The following is an 18,188-nucleotide window of genomic DNA, read 5'->3' on the forward strand; positions in this document are numbered from 1 at the left end:
AGCACAAATGTTCTCCCCCAAATCCCCCCCCCCAATCTCTCCTATTAGCCCAAATTCCCCTACCACCTCCTGGCACAAAATCCCATCCATCCCCTCTAAATTACCATTCCCAGTACAAATTCTTCCTCCATACCCAAATCCCCCCCCAGCACTAATCCCCTATCCCCTCCTAGCTCAAACATCCCCTCTCATGGTTCAACCCCCCCCTAAATCCTTCTCTTAGCACATATCACCTCCCCCCCCCCCATTCTTCCTTCCATCACATATCCCCCCCAATCTTTCTTTCTAGCACAACCCCCCCCCCCCCCAAATCCCCATTACATTTCTCAACACAGATAGCCCCCCACCCCCCTCCCACAACTTACAAGAGGAAGCCACTAAAAGGCAGGAGGAGTTGTGCTGTGTTGTGCTCTCCCTCCTGTCAGAAGATTGCTCACCTCCCCCCCCCCCCCCGTCTCCTCCAAGGGCTGCTCACCTCTAGGCAGCAGGAAATGTGGATGGGGGTGGCAATCAAACTGTGTGTGTGTGCAGTTGAATGCAATCTACAGTAAAAGCAATTGTGTCTCATGTGTTGTATAGATGAACACTCTTCTGACAGGAGGGAGAGCACAACACAGCGCACCTCCCTTCTGGCTCTTTCCTCTCTGCCTCTTCTCTCTGCTCCATCCTCTTATCTCCTTGTCCCGGCTGTGAATGCGGGCAGGAGCGGGAGTGGGGGCAGGGAAAGAGCTTAGCAGTGGCCAGCCTGGGGGGGGGGGCAGAACTGAAATCTGGGTGAGCATAACCCACTCCAGCACCCCCTAAATCCGGCCCACTGTGTCTCTCACCCAGCAACTGAAAGCCAGCAGGGGGGAGAGGGAGAGAAACCAGCTTTCAGTTGCTGAGTGAGTGACACAGAAGGCATTATTCCTTTTCTGCTCCCTAAAGGAGGACCGGTGGACCCCCCCCCCCATCAGCGGCCCTGCTCAGCATGGGTGTCATTCAAAGAATGCTTTTCATGTTCTGAATGAATGCAAAGCATTCTCTGATTGGACAAGGAGGAGAGGCGGGGTTGGTGGTGTTTCTAGATCAATGCAACTGTGTAAAGATATACCATATCTGCAATCTATTTTAAAGTTTACCCTGGCAGTTTTGCAGGGCTTAAATACAGGTGGATGGCCCACATTTTTACTGCCCTTCCTTAAGCTTCAAAGGCGACTGGACAGGGGTGTACACATGCAGCGGCAATAATGACACCTCCTGTCATATTCAGCAGGCAGTACCACCTGCCAAACGCAGCCCAATCAAGTGAATAGGGCTGTTCTTCAACCTCCCCGCAACTGCATGCAGCTGCAGAATGGTGGTGAAGGATTTTAGGGGTTAAAACAGGCAGTGAAGAAAGTGACATAATGCCTCCCAGTTGTCTGTCAAATGCCCTTTTAAAAGCAATCTACCATGGATGGCTCTTCAGAGGGCAACGCTAATGTAACAGAGCACTGCCTTAATCCTACAACTCCCTTTAATTAGAAAGTAGCCTATGTAAAAATGCCATAGGCGTGTGCACAGGGTGTGCCGGGTGTGCGTGGGCACACCCTAATCAACCCACGCGCATGCCTCCTAACTGCCGGGTCCCAGTGGTGGAACATGCTCCATGTTGGAGCACCTGGCTCCAGAGAAACTTTCTTCTGTGTCTCCCCTGCAGCTGTGCTTCTCATAGGTAGTTACAGAGGAAACGTTGTTTGCCTATGTTGGGGAGGGTGTGGGTACTAATGGGTGGCACAGAAAGTAGGGAGGTGGGGATTTGATTTATTGTGATTGGCTTTATACAGGTAAGGGGTGAGTGCTAAAGCCGGCGCAGCAGTGGGGGCAGGTCTATAAGCCAATCACAGACAATCATAGCCTCGCCCTCTACTCTTAAGGCTGTCCTTTAGTACCTGCCCCTCCGCAAGATAAACAGCATTTCCCGCTAGCTGCCTGTGACCATGCAGCTGTAGGGGAGACACAGAAAGAGGAATGACTTCTGTTCTTCTCCCTGAACTTTTCACATTACACAGTATACCTCCATCTCTCCCCCTTCTCCTATTCTTAGGTCCAGAAGGCAGGGCTATGTGGAGCCAGAACTGCAGTACCCTGAGTACTATGAAAAGTCCAGGGAGAAGGAGAACAGAGGTAAGAAGTGCAGGAATGAGAGAGAGAGGGTAATTTACTTCTGTACGCTGTGTCACTATTGACCTCTCTACTCTGTAGTAAGCGACACAGACCTCAGAAGTCAGTAGTAAGTGAGGTGGAGTTCAGAGGTCAGTAGTAAGTGAGGTAGAGTTCAAAGGTTAGTTGTAAGTGAGCCAGAGTTCAGGGATTAGTAGTAAATGAGGTGGAGTTTAGGGGTCAGTAGTAAGTGAGGCAAAGTTCAGGGGTCAGTAGTAAGTGGGACAGAGTTAAGGGATCAATAGTAAGTGAGGGGGAGTTCAGGGGTCAGTAGTAAGCAAGGAAGAGTTCAGAGGTCAGTAGTAAGTGAGATGGCGTTCAGGGGTCAGTAGTAAGTGAGATGGCATTCAGGGGTCAGTAGTAAGTGAACTGGAGTTCAGGGATTAGTAGTAAGTGAATTGAAGTTCAGGGGTCAGAAGTAAGTGAGGCAGAGTTCAGGGGTCAGTAGTAGGTGAGGCAGAGTTCAGGGGTCAGAAGTAAGTGAGGCAGGGTTCAGAGGTCAGTAGTAAGTGAACTGAAGTTCAGGGATCAGAATTTGGTGATTCAGAGTTCAGGGGTCAGTAATGAATGAGGTGGAGTTCAGGAGTCAGAAGTAAGTGAAGCAGAGTTCAGAGGTCAATAGTAAATGAACTGGAGTTCAGTGATCAGTAGTAAGTGAATCGAAGTTCAGGGGTCAGAAGTAAGTGAGGCAGAGTTCAGTGGTCAGTAGTAAGTGAACTGGAGTTCAGGGATCAATAGTAAGGAATGAGAGAGAGAGGGTCACTTCTGTACTCTGTGTCACTATTGACCTCTTTCTACTCTGTAGTAAGTGACACAGACCTCAGAAGTCAGTAGTAAGTGAGGTGGAATTCAGAGGTCAGTAGTAAGTGAGGTGGAGTTCAGTGGTAAGTAGTAAGTGAGCAGGAGTTCAGGGATCAGTAGTAAGTGAACTGGAGTTCAGGGATCAATAGTAAGGAATGAGAGAGAGAGGGTCACTTCTGTACTCTGTGTCACTATTGACCTCTTTCTACTCTGTAGTAAGTGACACAGACCTCAGAAGTCAGTAGTAAGTGAGGTGGAATTCAGAGGTCAGTAGTAAGTGAGGTGGAGTTCAGAGGTAAGTAGTAAGTGAGCCGGAGTTCAGGGATCAGTAGTAGGTGAGGTGGAGTTCAGAGGTCAGTAGTAAGTGAGGTGGAGTTCAGGGATCAGTAGTAAGTGAGGTGGAGTTCAGAGGTCAGTAGTAAGTGAGGTGGAGTTCAGAGGTAAGTAGTAAGTGAGCCGGAGTTCAGGGATCAGTAGTAGGTGAGGTGGAGTTCAGGAGTCAGTAGTAGGTTGAGGGAGACTTCAGCAGTAAGTGAGACAGAGTTCAGGGTTCAGAGGTCAGTAGTAAGTGAATTGGAGTAGTAGGTAAATCAGAATCCAGGGGTCAGTTATGAGTGAGGTGGAGTTCAGAGGTTAGTAGTAAGTGAGGCAGAGTTCAGGGGTCAGTAGTAAGTGAGGCAGAGTTCAGGGGTCAGTATTAATTGACAGAGAGTTCAGGGGTCAGTAATAATAAACGATCAGTTTGGCTTTCAAACTAATGTTGTGCAGTTTTCCCACACCAAGGGTCCAGGGTAGTGTACCTGCGGCTTTTATGTGGGTTAGCTGCACTTGGCCATAGACTTCTATTATGTCCCATGGTTTTGATGCGCTTTCTGAAAGTGCACAAAAAAACACCTTTTTTAATTTTTGTTTTTAGAAAGCACAGGACATAATAGAAGTATAGCAAAGTACAACTAACCAACATGGAAACTGCAGGTACACTGCAGTGCAACCATGTAAACCATAAGGCATCATCCTACTGGGGGCAGGGAAAACCAGAAGCATATTTTATGGGTACAGGAAGGCTTTTGTTTTAACCATGACCCTTTAAGCCCCTCCCACTGAAACCACAATTTGGCCACACCCACCATTCACCTTGGCTTTGGGGTGCATGCCCTAATGCAATAGGCTGTGCACACCTATAAAAAAAATGCTAATCCCTGCCAGCATGCAGTCCTGGTTCTCTATATGAAAGCATTGGTCTCTCTGCAAAAGACCAACATGCCACCCACTGATTTAGAATTGGAATTCTCAAATGAGGAGAGAACACAAACTTTGCTTATTGGAGAGCTATAGGTCTGACTCAGCAGAGAGTGTGTTAGATCTCTGCAGAGAGACCACCACTTCTCTACATAGAGCAAGGGCCAGGCTTTTCTACTCTGTGGCTAAGCAGTGGTTACTTTCTAATGAAAAATAACTGTAAGAGTTAATTTTGAGGCACCTGGTATGTATGTAGGTGTCCTGACTGTAAGAAGGGTAAATACCATGCAACTCCATGAATGTTTTTGTCTTTCTTTGAGTTTATAGGGACACTTCAGAAACAGATGTGTATTAGTAAGGTAGAAGATAGTGCTTCCTGGACAGCTTGGTGTAATCTTAGTTACAACCATAACTCCACCAAGTCATAATTCAGCCTGTTTTTACAAGAATGATGAAAGCACTTTTAAGAGGATGATGTCATTGTGAAAATTTTAGGCTGTGTAGCAGTTGTTTGAAGAAACTTTGTGAGGGGTGGATCAAAACGGCGAGATCAATCCATCTTGTAATTACACAGTATAAGGCCAATAAATGTTCTGTCTCCTAGTTCCTAGCTATGAAGTCTACAATGGCAGGTGACACATCCTCCTGACACAGAGTGCTAGTCTCATCAGAGCCATATAATCCGAAGCAATCGATCACTGTGCATAAAGGCACAGTACAGCCATTCTCAAGCAATCAGAACAGCAGCCAGAAATTGGAAAGCCACTTTTATGCAGAGTGATTTTGTCACAATGGGATTGCAGGTTCCATCACAAGGTTGTGCAGTTTGTTGCAATATACTGTATATCTTTGTAGGTAGACATTGTTTATACACAGCATGTATTGCTACCATTAGTGATGAACTTGGATTTGATCTGAAACCAAAATTCAGCTGAACCCAAAAGTAAGCTGTAATTGTCAGGCAAATCAGCTACAGATCTGTACTTACATTAAGGGGCGGGGATGCTTGTGACATCATTAACCTGATATAGCCCCATGGTACTTGATTAATGACATTGACCTAATATGTCCATGTTAGGTCAATAAAATCATGAGCATCCCCACCTCTTTTGTGTATGTGCAGGTGCGGGTGGGGAAAAGGGCTGGCACTAACAGCAGCTTTCTGAGTTCAGGCCAAACCAAAGCTCATCTCTAACAACCATTAGACATTGCCTCTGCCTTGTAATACTCATACTTTGCTCCTGTGAGATTTTCTATTCTCCCACTTTCATTATGGAGCTTCACCAAACCTGTGCGTGTAGGTTTTTATGCCGCCGGGACATTGTTTTCTGACAGTGGCTTGTCCATTTCACAGAAGTCAAACTAATAATTGACTTTTGTTGAACAGGGATGGCCACACACTGATCAAAATTCAGCCGGTTCAGAGGGGATCCATCTATGGCCAACTTTGTTCAGCTGTCTTCTTCAAAAGCTAATAAGGACAGCAGTGTGTACTTTTATCTCTAAAATCCAGGTCTGTATGTCTCATATAGTATTTTCCCCCTTTGACTTTTTCCCTACAGTGCACTAACAATGGGACGCAGTGCAGCTATCGTAATTTTACAAGTGGTGTCCAAGCTATTAAAGATTGGTACCTACTTCAGTTTTCCAGCATCTTTTCCCAAATACCAGAAGATGAAAAGGTTAAAATGGGCTACCAGGCAGAGGACATGATTCTTACCTGCATGTTTGGAGGACAGCCGTGCAGTTACAGGTACGAAATCATAGGGAGCCAAGAAAGTACTGGTGGGGTACCACAATTGCTTCCAGAGAAGTTATTTAACATTTCTATTGGGATGATTATACATTTGGACCTATAGTATGCTTCTGATCTAACCCTCCATTCCCTGATCAGCCAACCACCGCTCTTCGTTTGCCTAAATGGCAAAACCCCATGCCGTTTAGATGAGGTCAGACAATGTTATATTTTTCAGACGGTTAGAAACGATAAAATTCAGCATGTCTTGCTGCTAGAGCAGAAGCTTCTGGAACATTTGATGAAATTTAAAGGTATCACCATTTTCTTTTTTTCTTTTTCCCAAGGTTTAATTAAAGCAGAGGCAATGAAGAAAAAAAAAGCATCAGTCTTTATAAATGCTGAATTATTGCCTACATTTTTTTTTTAAATGGTGCACTTTAGTGTTGGAACTCTTCATTTATCCAGGTGAACACTACAGTAAACATAACCCAGCTAAAATCAAATGGTGACAACATGTCTCATGCTTCCCACCATTCAAAGTATGTGCCTCTCCACCCCTCAGAATAACCTATAGCGAGTAGCCCCCTCGCAGGGTGCAGAGAGGTTTCCAAACCCTTAACTACGTTGAGATTTACATGTGCCATCCATCTGGGCTTGTGGGTTTCCAGGGTGCACATAAGCAGTTTTATTAAGAAAAAAGGGTGTTCATGGGCCAAGTACAGATAATGCCACATTACATGTGTTGGCAAATTTTCTTTTAAATTCTGACAGCAAGCTAATAAAGGTGCTGTAAAAGTGTTTTTTTTTTCCCGGAAACTTACGACTTACTCAGTGTTACTGAAAGGTGGATAGAAATTCTCAGACTGAATACATAGCTGAAACTGGCTTTCACTAGATTTTTATAACCACTTTAGATAGAGAATCATTTTAAAAAATGTAAATATGACTTATTTACATTGATGGTAGAATACACCCGCACTACTTTGAATGTTATGTATTGTAAGCTTCCATACAAATCATGTTTATTGCTGAAACCCTTATTGTTTTTACTGCAGCAGTTCAAACCTTATCTAAACCCAATAACACAGTGAAACACAAGATGGGTAAAGGGAACATAAGTGATTAAAAACTGAAATAGAAAATAGAAATATAAAAAGAAAATAAAACTCCATGCTCTTTTTTTCAGGAATTTCACCCATATTTTCCACCAAGATTATGGAAATTGTTACATCTTTAACTGGGGTCAAGAAGGTCAGGAGCTGTTAGAATCTGCTAACCCGGGAGCTGATTTTGGTACGTGAATATCAGTGTATTAAATGATAAAATATCAGGCTGAACTGGAAGAAAAAAAAGCAGCCATGATACATAGTACAAACCCAGGGCAAGATGTACAGCTGGCATAGACCCATATTTCCACACACACACACACACACACACACACACACAAAAAAAGAGAACCTCAGTACATCAAGAGCTTCATAGGGAAGGGGGTTCAAGTGGTAGCTACAGTAGTCAGCATCATAACAGACCTTGTGGCTCACCCCCATTTTTATAAAGTTTTGGATTAAGTAGGGAAGAGTCACCCTCTATATTAGTCCTGGTGACCATTGTCACTGGAAATTAAAGTGAGGAACACTATAAAAAAAAATTAAGAAGTACAGCCAAAACTTTAGAGGAAGCATATAATTGCCACCCTGCCCCCATGCTGAGATGTATTCTAAATTCACCAAAACTGTACTGAAAAAAAATATACTGTATTTAGCCTTATATTTATATCAATTTCCCTATAACAAATGATGATGTTCACAGCATTGGGATCATTGATTATACCAATGAGGCGAGGCATCTAAACACCTGGGTGTTGTCACCTCTGAATCGGACAGATCACCATGTGCTTGATACTTATATATAAATTGTTGTGCTATCCAGAAGATGACTCACAAAGATAGTAATTCATTGGTAAATAATTACAGGCCTACGAAACTGTACTATGTAAGTTAAGAACATTATAATAAAGGAATGTAATTATATAGTGCATGTTTTGGGGATTTTAGTTTAGAATACATTAAATTGGTGGTTAGCCACAGTATCACCATCGTACAAATGTACAAAGATTTTTTACAGATTGGGAAAGACAGCTTTAACAATATAACCAATGGTGTGAAGAATATAGTTTTTACCGAATATCAAGAAAACTTTGAAAACACATATAATTATCCAACCTAAAAAGTAATTTGAATAAATTAATTGGACTATACATCATGTACCTTCATATGCTTTGACTACCCATTACCAGCTATAGAAATATAATATCAGTTGAATCATTCCTAAAGAGGAACTGAACTCTGGAAGTTATTCCCAACAAAAAGGCAGGCAGTGGTCTCCCTGCAGCTGTTCTTTCCCTCATTACTTACCATGCCGTGTTCTTTACTGTCTCTGTGTGGAGTTGGCCATCTTGGTAGAGACAGGGCTTTGCTTCCTCATGCCAAACCTCCAGCAAGGAGAACAGTGAGCAGCACCAAAACTCACTTCAAATCTCGTGAGACTAGCAGTCAGAAGCATTAGATCTTACAATACAGATATACTACGATTCTGCCTAGGCAACTTGACATACCAGGAAGGATAGTGCCATCTTACAGGAGAAATTAAAGGAAAAGGGTAAATATTGTGGGGTACTGTTTAGGGACAAGTGATATTTCTGAATGTTCTCTATATCATGAAAAATCTTCGCTTTTAAAATTCAGTTCCACTTTAAGTACAAAAGATGTTGCATAAAATGTACGTTTCCATAACAGGTAGTGATAATTCAGTGGAGTAGGGGTAGTTCAACGCATTTCTCAGCTAGAAACATTTTAAAGGATTTAAAAAAAAATATAGTATAATTATGTAGGTATATTTTTAACCATTTTTTTAATTCAAGTTTCACATGTTTATTGCTAGCTGTACTATTTTTATGGCGTTGCATTACAAACCCAGATTTGTAGATTTTCTGAATCATTCAACCTACAAGATCAACAACTGCTGACATTAAAGTCTCAAATTATCTATAAAACCTAATGGAGAATATTAGGTACTGTAGTTTGTCGCCATCTCAAAGGCATGTGCAATTTTTTTCAAGGTGGGTGGGCAGGTCAGAAGAGGGGTTAGGGGGCAGGGTCGAGGGGGGCCTCATCAGGTAGGCTGTAGGGGGCCCCATGATTTCTAACACCGGCCCTGTTTAGTTATATTTGGGTTAGTTTACTAGAGTTTAAGGAGTAAAGAGGAGTACTTTAGCTTAAAGCCCATCTGTGGGCAAAGCTTTACCCCCTCCTACCCCCTCTCATTCATTCATCATAGACCTCCTGAAGCCTTTTTTGGACATTGCTGTCCATGTCCTTCACCGGTGCCACTTTCAGGAGTGACAATTGATGGTGATGGATGCGGTGTTGTGGTTTGTGCCCATGACCACCAGGAACCTCTTCGTGATGTCAGCACATCTCTGCCATTTCCCGGATCCTGAAAGCAGCCCACCACTAGACAGCTATTAGAAATTGTCTATGTCAACTAGGCAGTTTGTTTGGATGAGGCGATTAGTTGGGGGAAAGAGTCAAAGGGTGGGGGAAGGGGGAGGGGTAGGAGTTTAGTTTATGAATAAAGTTGCTTTGGGAAAGTTTCCTTCCCTTCCCATCAAGTAAAAAGTGTTGTCCCTGGGACTGGAAGTGAAGAAAAAGTCTTTCTAACAGAGTCCCAGATAGCTCTAATCCTTTGCCAGTTGCCATGCCATCAAAAACTAAAAAAAGTTCTCAAACTATAAATAAAAAAAGAAAAAGCCATAAAAACACATTTATACACTACAATGAATATAATTGTTGAATATAAAGTTACTAACATTTAGAAAATAAAATTTGGGCATTGGGTAGGATCCAGAAACAACTGCTTTTAACACAAGGTTTCCTCTCTTTCCTGCTGCTGGTAGTGCCCAAAATGTATTTATGCCTTCACTATTGATTAGGGATGAGCTTCAAATTCAAGTCAAAGGTAAGTTCGACTCGAACATCGCTAATTCGATCGTTCGTCGAATGACGAACAAACGTGCTTCTTCGTGGGAAATTCAAGCTTCCCATATAGTTATGTAATTGGCCAAAGCATGCACCCTGACCTCATGCTTTGGCCAATCAAATTATCTCTGCCATGATTGGACTAAATGCAGGCTGCCTTTAGCCAATCATGGCTCAGAGGCAAAGTACACGCCCCACATTACATAAAGGCTGCTCGCGCAGCTGCAGCATGTAGAGCCATTGTGCAGGTGATGAGACAGGGACAGGCATGTGATTGAGGCAGGGAGGGAGTCGTTTCTTTTGGAGTCAGACAGTGCAGAGAGACATTCCTAGCAGTGTAGGGAGGGCCAGGTACGTGTGTGAGGTAGGGAGAGATTTCTTTCTTTACATCATATCAGACAGTATAGTGCCAGTGAGTAAGTAGCAGTGTAGGGAGGGCCAGGTTCCTGTGTGAGGTAGGGAGAGATTTCTTTCTTTACATCAGATACCAGTCAGAGTATTGTTCATCGGTCAGTTTCTGCAACATTCTATAATATTCACAGACCTATTTGATTATACATCAGTTCAGATACCAGTCAGAATATTGTTCATCGGTCAGTTTCTGCAAAATTCTATAATATTCACAGACCTATTTGATTATTGATCAGTTCAGATACCAGTCAGAGTATTGTTCATCGGTCAGTTACTGTAACATTCTATAATATTCACAGACCTATTTGATTATAGATCAGTTCAGATACCAGTGAGAGTATTGTTCATCGGTCAGTTTCTGCAACATTCTATAATATTCACAGACCTATTTCATTATAGATCAGTTCAGATATCATTCAGAGTATTCATTGGTCAGTCGTGGAACATTCTATAATATTCACAGAACATTCTATAATATTCACAGACCTTTTTGATTATAGATCAGTTCAGATATCATTCAGAGTATTCATTGGTCAGTCGTGGAACATTCTATAATATTCACAGACCTATTTCATTATAGATCAGTTCAGATATCATTCAGAGCATTCATTGGTCAGTCGTGGAACATTCTATAATATTCACAGAACATTCTATAATATTCACAGACCTTTTTGATTATAGATCAGTTCAGATATCATTCAGAGTATTCATTGGTTAGTCGTGGAACATTCTATAATATTCACAGACCTATTTCATTATAGATCAGTTCAGATACCAGTGAGAGTATTGTTCATCGGTCAATTTCTGCAACATTCTATAATATTCACAGACCTATTTCATTATAGATCAGTTCAGATATCATTCAGAGCATTCATTGGTCAGTCGTGGAACATTCTATAATATTCACAGAACATTCTATAATATTCACAGACCTTTTTGATTATAGATCAGTTCAAATATCATTCAGAGTATTCATTGGTCAGTCGTGGAACATTCTATAATATTCACAGACCTATTTGATTATAGATCACTTTGAGATATCAGTCAGATTATTCATTGGTCAGTCGTGGAACATTCTATAATTTTCACAGACCTATTTAATTATAGATCACTTCAGATATCAGTCAGATTATTCATTGGTCAGTTGTGCAACATTCTATAATATTCACAGACCTATTTGATTATAGATCACTTCAGATATCAGTCAGAGTATTCATTGGTCATTTGTGGAACATTCTATAAGGATCACAGATCATCCATCTATAGGATTATAGATTACATCAGATATCAGTGAGAGTATTCTTAATCGGTCACTTGCGTACATCTATAGCCACCACAGCTCATCTATAGGGCTATCAATTACATCATATCAGGTCATTGAGTATCTATTGGTCAGTTGCGTATACCCTATATTGATCTGTATCAACATCATGCCTGAAAGGCCGACAAGGAGAGGCCGACGCTCACAGGCCATGAAAAGAGGGCAAGCAGCCTCCATGTCCATTGTGAAAAGTGGTGGTCACAGTCGACATAGAGCATCCTCTGCAGGCTGGGTACGCCCGTCCTTTATTTCCGGGGCTGCCCGTGCTATTCATCCACAACATGTGGAAGAGTTGGTGGAGTGGATCAATAAGCTCCTCCTCTTCCTCTGACACCCACGCTCCCAGTAGTTTGCCTTCCACCGCAGCTGCCAAAGCGGCCCGTTCCACAGGCTCCTTCTCCACAGCTACTCTTTCAGTCGCCCCACCATCATGCATGGAGGAGTCACCTGAACTATTCGATCATAGTGTCAGTGACATTGAAAGCTGTGATGTTGGTTCCCAGGTTGATGAAAGGAATAACGTGAGCCTAGAGAGAGGGGGGTGACAATGACGGACAAGAAACCAGCAATCATGTTGCCACAGCTGAAGCATATTGCCAAGTTTGCTCCAGTGACGAGGAGGGAGGGGATAATGAGGTCACTGACTGTACTTGAGTGCCTGACAGCATAGAGAAGGAGGAGGAGGGGGAGGGGGAGGATGAGGAGGATGCACAACTCCAATGAGGCAAGATGTGCTCCAGTAGCCAACCTATTGCATCACAGCACAGAGTTCCACAGGTGCAGGGTGCTGCAAAATCCCAGCGGACTCCAAAAAGTTAATTAGTGTGGGCTTTTTTCAGCATCTGTGCAGTAGACTGCAGTGTTGCTGTTTGCAACATCTGTCTAAAGCGAATCAAGCGTGGCCATAACACCAGCCGCTTGGGCACCACATGCTTGAAAAATGACGACCTGCCATGTAGTCCATTGGCAACAGCACCTGAAAGAGGCACCAGATCAAAACAAGCATACATCACCTTGCTCCTCATCTGCGATCTGTAACCCTACTATACCTCATGCTTTCTCAAATACCAGCATTGAGAGGGATGATGGTATAGCAATGAGTGGCACAGAGACTTGCACCCAATCTGCTAGCAGTACACCACCGCTTGATTTGAACACCAGACAAATTTCACTACCCCAGTATTTGAACCGTCAAAAGAAATACTGTCCCAGCCATCCACATGCTCAGCGTCTCAATGCTAGCTTGGCCAAATTGCTAGCATTACAGTTGCTGCCTTTTCATCTGGTAGACTCGGTTCCCTTTTGCAAATTTGTGGAATGTGCTGCACCACAGTGGCAGGTCCCAAAAAGGCATTCCTTTTTGCGTAAGGCCATTCCGGCTCTCTACCGTCATGTGGAAGGTAGTGTTTTGGCCTCGTTGGACAAAGCGGTTAGCAGGAAGGTGCACATTACTGCTGACTCTTGGTCCAGCAGGCATGGACAGGGATGTTACATTTCTTTCATGGCGCACTGGGTAACTCTGCTGGCAGCTGGGAAGGATGCAGGACAGGGTTCAGTGTTGCAGCATGTTTTGCCACCACGCCTCCAAAAAGCTGGTGCTGGTTCTGCCACATCTGGCTACTCCACCACCTCATCCTCCTCCATGTCCTCTTTTGCTCAATTGTCCTCGGTAGCAGCAGTGCTCCCTAAGCGTTCAAGGGGCTACGCAAGCAGTCAGGCTAAAAGATGCTATGCTGTGCTTCAGTTGGTCTGTCTAGGGGATAGGAGTCACACCGGTGCAGAGATTCTGTCAGCTCTGCAGGGGCAGGCTCAGAGATGGTTGACGCCATGACAGCTTGAGCCAGGAATGGTTGTATGCGATAAAGGCACCAACCTTCTCTCCGCCCTCCGACAGGGACACTTGACACATGTTCCATGCTTGGCACATGTTCTGAATCTGGTGGTGCAGCGTTTCTTGAGCAAATACCGGGGCTTCCAAGATCTCCTGAGGCAGGTCAGGAAAGTCTGTGGCCATTTCCACCGTTTTTTCAATGCCAGTGCTCGCTTATCTGACATTCAAGGGGTATTCAAACTGCCCACCAACCGCCTCATTTGTGACATGCCCACCAGATGGAACTCAACGTTGGCAATGCTGCAGCGGCTGCACACGCAGCAAAGGGCCATCAATCAGTACCTGTGCGAGTATGGCACAAGGACAGGGTCAGGGAAGCTTTGCTTTTTTTGCCACGCCAGTGGCTTTTGATTAAGGATGCATGCATCGTCCTGTCACGATTTGAGGAGGCCACAAGGATGGTGAGCCAGGATGATGCATGCATCAGTGACACTATCCCGCTAGTCTACCTGCTGGAGAACATGCTGCGTGGAATCAAGGACAGGGCACTTGAGGCAGAACAGCAGCAGGAAGAGGAGGACTTCCTTTCCTCACATGGCCCCCTTTATGCAGATATCATTCCGGCAGGGCCACAAAACACACAAGAGGAAGAGGAGGAGAAGGATGAGGATTTCGACAGCCTGGATGTAGAGGATAGCATACAGCAGTCTTCAAGGGATGCTTTTGATTCCCCAGAAACCACAGGAGTTGTATGTGGTTGGAGAGAGGTTGCTCCTGCTGACAATGTCATCCTTAGTGACCCAGAGGACTCAGAAACTCATGCCTCCTCCAACTTACATTGCATGGGCTCCCTGATTCTGCAAAGCCTGCAAAATGACTCGAGGATTCGTGCTATCAAGGAGAGGGATAATTATTGGTTGGCAACCCTTCTTGATCCACATTACAAGGGTAAAGTTGCAGAGCTTATCCTGTCTTCGCAGAGGGAGCAGAGGATGAAACATCTTGAGGAGGCCTTGAAAAAAAATTAATGTACTGCCTTTCCAGACACTGGGAGGTCAACATTCTCCGGACATGTTTCTGAGGCATCGTTCAGCCAAAGGAGGAGCGGTGGAGAAGGCGGCCGGCTGACCGATGCCTTTAAACAGTTCTTTTGTCCTCAGCAGCACCCAGGGCTGTTAGGTTTAAGCAACCATCGCCAGCGTCTCCATCATATGATGCATAATTATCTAGGCGCAAGAGCAGACTTGGAGACATTTCCAGCTGCGCATCCACTGGCTTACTGGGTCTTGAGGATGGACCACTGGCCAGAACTTGCTCAATATGCAATGGAGCTACTGGCCTGTCCTGCTTCCAGCATGCTCTCTGAACAGACGTTCAGTGCTGCTGCAGGTTTTGTGATGGACAAAAGAGTGTGTCTGTCCACAGACTCTGTTGACCAGCTAACTTTTATCCAAATGAACCAGTCCTGGATCAACAAGAGCTATCAGGCCCCTGATGCTGATGTAACTGATTGAATTTGCTAGGGGTCTGCCATTCCTTGAAGACTGTATATGCTGCCTCAACCTTGATTCTGCTAGCTTCCAACAATGTTTTTGGTTTAGGTCACTACCAACTCCCAAGGCCAAATTTTTCTGCACTTGTATGACAGGTGCATACAATTTAAATGTTGTATGTCATTTTTAACAGCAGGCCCTGTCCCTGTGCCACGCTAACTGTGAGGGTTTACGGTGTTCAGGCACCACCAACACCAAAGGCCCCATTTTTGCCCCATTCTTGTATAGCACATGCAATTTCAAATTTGTATGGAATTCTTACCAGCAGGTCCCGTTCCTGCACCCAGCAAGAGTAACTGCGAGGCCTTGGTTACGGTGTTCAGGCACCACCTACGGCAAAGGCCCAATTTATGGCACTTGTGTAGCACATGCAATTTCTAATTTGTATGGAATTTTTACCAGCAGGTTCCGTTCCTGCTCCCAGCAAGAGTAACTGCGAGAGTTTGGTTACGGTGTTCAGGCACCACCTACGGCAAAGGCCCAATTTTTGGCACTTGTATAGCACATGCAATTTCAAATTTGTATGTAATTCTTACCAGCAGGTCCTGTTCCTGCACCCAGCAAGAGTAACTGCGAGGCCTTGGTTACGGTGTTCAGTTACCATCAACAGCAAAGGCCCAATTTTTGGCACCTGTATGACAAGTACATGCGATTTCAAATTTGTATGTAATTCTTACCAGCAGGTCCCATTCCTGCACCCAGCAAGAGTATCTGCGAGGGCTTGGTTATGGTGTTCAGGCACCACCAACAGCAAAGGCACAATTTTTGGCACCTGAATGACAAGTACATGCAATTTGAAATTTGTATGGATTTTTTAGCTGCAGGGCCCGCTCCTGTGCCCAGCAAGAGTAACTGCGAGGGGTTACGATGTTCAGGCACCACCAACAAACAAGGCCCAATTTTTCTGCACCCGTATGACAAGTACATGCGATTTGAAATTTGTATATATATTTGTATATGACATTTTTTGCTTTAGAAATGTCAGTATTGCTGCAGAAGGCAACATACATCGTAGAGATGCTGTCAGGGCACTAATAGCAGGAGGGCTCAAGGACCCAGCATCCGTCAGAAAAGGAGAAGGGCTCTAGGACCCAGCATCTCCATCAGCCCCTCACCTGGGCCTTTATAAGGGAGCCAGCCCTTCTCTAAGTGCTGTCTGATCTTCAGCTTCTACCAACGTCCTGTGTTTCCTGTTTCCTTTTTCCTGTGATTCCTGTTTACTGACTCAGCTTGTTATACCTCTGTATCCGGCTTGCTTCCTGACTTTGACCTCGGCTTGTTTAACGGATCTCCTCTGTCTGCTACCTGTCCAGACCTTGGCTACCACTTGACCTTGTCTTCTCTGCTACCCACCTGGCACCAAACCTTGGCTTGAATCATCTACCCTCTGTCTCAGCGATCCTAAGTACCTGCTTCATCTCACAGGTGCCACCTGCCTGCAGTAACCCTGCAGCACACCAGCGGTATCCCTGAACCCTTTCTGCAAGCAACTCTGCAGGCGACCTGTGTGACTTTGGGATTAACTCCTCCTGTCTCACCTCCAGGGGAGTTTGGAACTTAGCTGCAAGGGAAGCCCTCTCTCCATTGGCCTCCAGCACTTGATACCCGATAGATGCACTACTTTACAGGGATATTCAGGGGACCCCCCCAGGCACGATATTTGAAGGAATTTTTCATTTTTATAGTTTCACTTTAAGCCTCATTAAAATCAGTAAATCAGTGCTCCTTTAACCACTTAAGCCCCGAAAGATTTTACCCCCTTCCTGACCAAGGCCTATTTTGCGATTCGGCACTGCGTGACTTTAATGGACAATTACGCGGTCGTGCGACGCTGTACCCAAACGAATTTGACGTCCTTTTTTTCCCACAACCAGAACTTTCTTTTGGTGGTATTTGATCACCTGTGCGATTTTTTGATCATGCGCTATAAACAAAAAAGAGAGTCAATTTTGCAAAAATAACAATATTTTTCACATTTTTTTATATGAAATTCCCCCCCAAAAAAATGTAAAAATCAAATTTTTTTTACATTTTCGGCCAATTTGTTTTATGCTACATATGTTTGGTAAAAAAAATCTCAAAAAGCGTATTTTGATTGGTTTGCGCAAAAGTCATCGCGTTTACTATCAAAGGGAAAGATTTTTGTCATTTTTGTTGTTTTTTTTTTAATGCGTAATGGCGGCGATCTGCGATTTTTTTTGTGGTACTGCAACATTGCAGCGGACAGATCGGACCCTTGACTGACATTTTTGACAGTTTTGGGGTTACCAGTGACATTTCTACAGTAATCAGTGCTATACATATGCACTGTTACTGTAAAATTACACTGGCAGTGAAGGGGTTAACTTTTTTTGAGAGGGAGGGGGTTAAGTGTTTCCCTAGGGGCGTGATTCTAACGGTGATTGGCTGTGGCTTGAGGTGTATGAACAGTGATCAATGGTCCTACATAGTAGAACCGTATGATCACCATTCATACACAGGGAAGAATGACAGGCAGCTTGTTTACATTAGCCGCCTGCCTTTCTCCCTCTCCACCGATGATCGCCGAGTGACCGGCGGACATCGGGTCCACTGGTCACGCGCGCGGGGGGGTCCGTGACCACTCGGGAGCAGGAGCGCGCCTCCGGGGGCGCGCGCTCGCTCCCTAGACCCTCACAGGCTAGCGACGTAGTACTACGGCGGTCGGCAATCGTTTTTAAAAACGTTTTTTTCCATTGCTACATGTTCCCCAGGTCAGGACCCAGACCCCCATACACTTTTTTTGGGGCAATAACTTGCATTTTGGCCTTCAAAATGAGGAAGTTTGATTTTCAAAGTTCGAGTCCCATAGACTTCAATGGGGTTCGTTTGTTCAAACTAACATATCCTCTGTTCTGGTGCGAACTGAACCGGGAGGTGTTCGGCTCATCGCTACTATTGATGTCTCACGTAGCAGAAGCTGTTATTCCTGCTATGAAATGTATCCTTCTATACACAAATTCTGAAATGGTTTTTATCTCTTAGTGACTTCTGTCCTTACTTTCTTTCCAAAGAATGTTTCCAACTTTCTCTGGTTTAGTAAACTTCTCTGGTT

At 44.2% G+C, this 18,188-nt stretch overlaps 1 protein-coding gene across 1 annotated transcript in view; it reads left to right on the forward strand.

The window, feature by feature from the left end:
* Positions 1-18,188, forward strand: part of SCNN1B (sodium channel epithelial 1 subunit beta) — a 148,507-nt gene that overhangs the window by 57,720 nt on the left and 72,599 nt on the right. Inside the window, exons 4-5 of the mRNA XM_082260268.1 lie at positions 5,787-5,977; positions 7,149-7,255. Coding sequence (XP_082116394.1) covers positions 5,787-5,977; positions 7,149-7,255 — 298 coding nt within the window. The remainder of the gene's footprint in view (positions 1-5,786; positions 5,978-7,148; positions 7,256-18,188) is intronic.

This window comes from Pelophylax lessonae (genome assembly GCF_965119305.1).
Source record: "Pelophylax lessonae genome assembly, chromosome: 6".
NCBI classification, from domain to species: domain Eukaryota; kingdom Metazoa; phylum Chordata; class Amphibia; order Anura; family Ranidae; genus Pelophylax; species Pelophylax lessonae.